The 1,961-nt window shown below is 60.1% G+C and overlaps 1 protein-coding gene across 1 annotated transcript; it reads left to right on the top strand.

The window, feature by feature from the left end:
• Positions 1 to 1,217: 1,217 nt before the first annotated feature.
• EMIHUDRAFT_253951 (hypothetical protein) lies at positions 1,218 to 1,607 on the top strand (the record flags this gene model as incomplete). The annotated part of the gene is made up of 1 exon (XM_005781863.1): positions 1,218 to 1,607. One exon carries the CDS (start codon positions 1,218 to 1,220, stop codon positions 1,605 to 1,607), a length of 390 nt encoding a protein of 129 aa, XP_005781920.1.
• Positions 1,608 to 1,961: the final 354 nt, after the last annotated feature.

Genomic DNA, 1,961 nt, shown 5'->3' with positions numbered 1-1,961 from the left:
CCTTTCGGTTCGTGAAGGGTCGGTGCGAGTCGTGCTACCAGTCCTCGGCCTTGGTGAGCAGTCACATCCGTGCTCCCCGCCATCTCCATCGCCTGGTCTGCGAATGCTTATCAGCCACGAAAGGAGAGCGTGGCCGAGGACGCATAGACTCAGATCGCAAGATCCCAGAAAGGCACCTCCGCCTCTGGACAGGGTGGCCCGCCACGTAAGGACCCCAGGAATTGCGACTCGCCGCTTTCCTCCCGCTGTGATCCTGTGAGAGCTCTGTGTCTTAATTTGCCAACAATATACCTAAAACCCAAGGGAGGAGTGGGGAGGACGGCACGCCGCCACCACACAGGGATTTTAAGGAGAGGAGTGTGGTGCTAGCCGTCGCCCACCCTAACCCTTGGGCGTCTGCTTCTTCCTATCTCTCTTCGCACAGTCCCTCGCCGATTCTCGCTGCAACCTTCATGCCACCTCGCGGTCGTCCCACTCTCGTTCTCTCTCCTGTCGCCGTTGATCCTCTGTCGCGTCGCTCTCCTCTGCCTCGTTCTGCGACGGCGCCGCCGCCTGCCGCTCCCTTGCTCTCGCAGCTTCTCCCGCCTTTCGGCGCAACTCTGCCCTCCTGGCGGCATATTTTGGCCCCTCGAGTTTATCGAGCTCTCCTCGCGCAAGCTCGCGCAAGGCCAAGGACGACTCTTCTCACTTCTGACGCCCACTGCGATCATTTGCCGCCAAGTCATGTCGTTGCTCAGGTCCACTCTCTCTTCGCACTTCGGACACTTGTACCTCCACGGCTGATGCTGGCGCTGGGGTCCCCTGCGGCGGAGAGCTTGTGCGGCGGAGAGTTGATTTGGATTTTTTTTCGAGAGACTGCCAGTCTTGTGACTTGTGTGCTGTCGCCTACTCGCTACTGTCTGAATACGCGGAGCGAAGAAAATTTTGTACGTCTATTTTTGGGCCTCGTTTGGAATACGTATTCTGGAATACGTGGAATACGGTCGGAATACTGAATACGGGCAGAATACAGCCCTTTACAGCCCTTTTGGAGATCCTCTGGAATACGTGGAATACGTATTCAGACAGTTGGGCTGCTGTGGTGCAGGGTCCGGCGAGCGGGCGGGGTGCGCGCTGCCCATCTCTCCGGGAGATGCAGTCTGCTCGAACCGCATTTTATTTGCACCATCGTATTGCAATAGAGATCCGTGAGAGATCCGGACCGACTCAAATACACAATGGCGAAGAGGCGCCGCGAGGACGACACAGCGAGCGCTTCGGCCCCAAACGCCATGGCCGTCGTCCAGGCCGTTCGGTCAGGGATCAAGCTGCAGCGAGAGGACCCGCAGCGCGCCTTCCGGCATGCCTGCCTTCTCCAAATGCGAGTGATGTTGGCCGCAAAAAACCCTATGACCGAGCCTCTGCACAAGTTCTCCCACGGCCAAGGGGTCCTCTGGCGGGACGACTCGCCGCCCGAGACGCCCGCCCTGTCCGCCTCGAGCAGCTCCAGCGACCTCGACTCGGGCTTTAACATGGTGGAGGACGAGTTTGCGATGCTTGTGGACGAGCTTGAAGATCTGGACGAGGTGGCGTCCGTGGCGGCGGAGCAGTGGGCCTCAGCTCGTTAGTCGCGAGGAATTGGCGAGCAGTGGGGGTCGGATGGGGCTCGCTTGCCGCTGTGCCGCTCCTTCCCCACGCCGTGGGCTGGTCGGACGTCGTGAGACCCGCACCGGTGCTGGCACTGCGCGATGCGTGTACAGTAGATCTAGTAGATCGTTGTGAGAGCGCCGCGGTAGACGCGTGCCGCTGGACGCATCTGGGAGCGCTAGTCCCCGCCCCCCCTTCCCACACGTGGCCCTCTCACGCATGCCCTCACGCCACGCATGCCCTCACGCATGCCCGAAATGGAGAGCACAAATTGTCCGCCCTGTTCAATGTGTGTGTACACCAGTTTGTCGAGTACAACCAACCATGACAGCACA

The sequence above is a fragment of the Emiliania huxleyi genome, assembly GCF_000372725.1.
Source record: "Emiliania huxleyi CCMP1516 chromosome Unknown EMIHUscaffold_1989, whole genome shotgun sequence".
Taxonomy (NCBI): Eukaryota; Haptophyta; order Isochrysidales; family Noelaerhabdaceae; genus Emiliania; species Emiliania huxleyi.
This window is presented reverse-complemented; position numbering and strand designations above follow the sequence as displayed.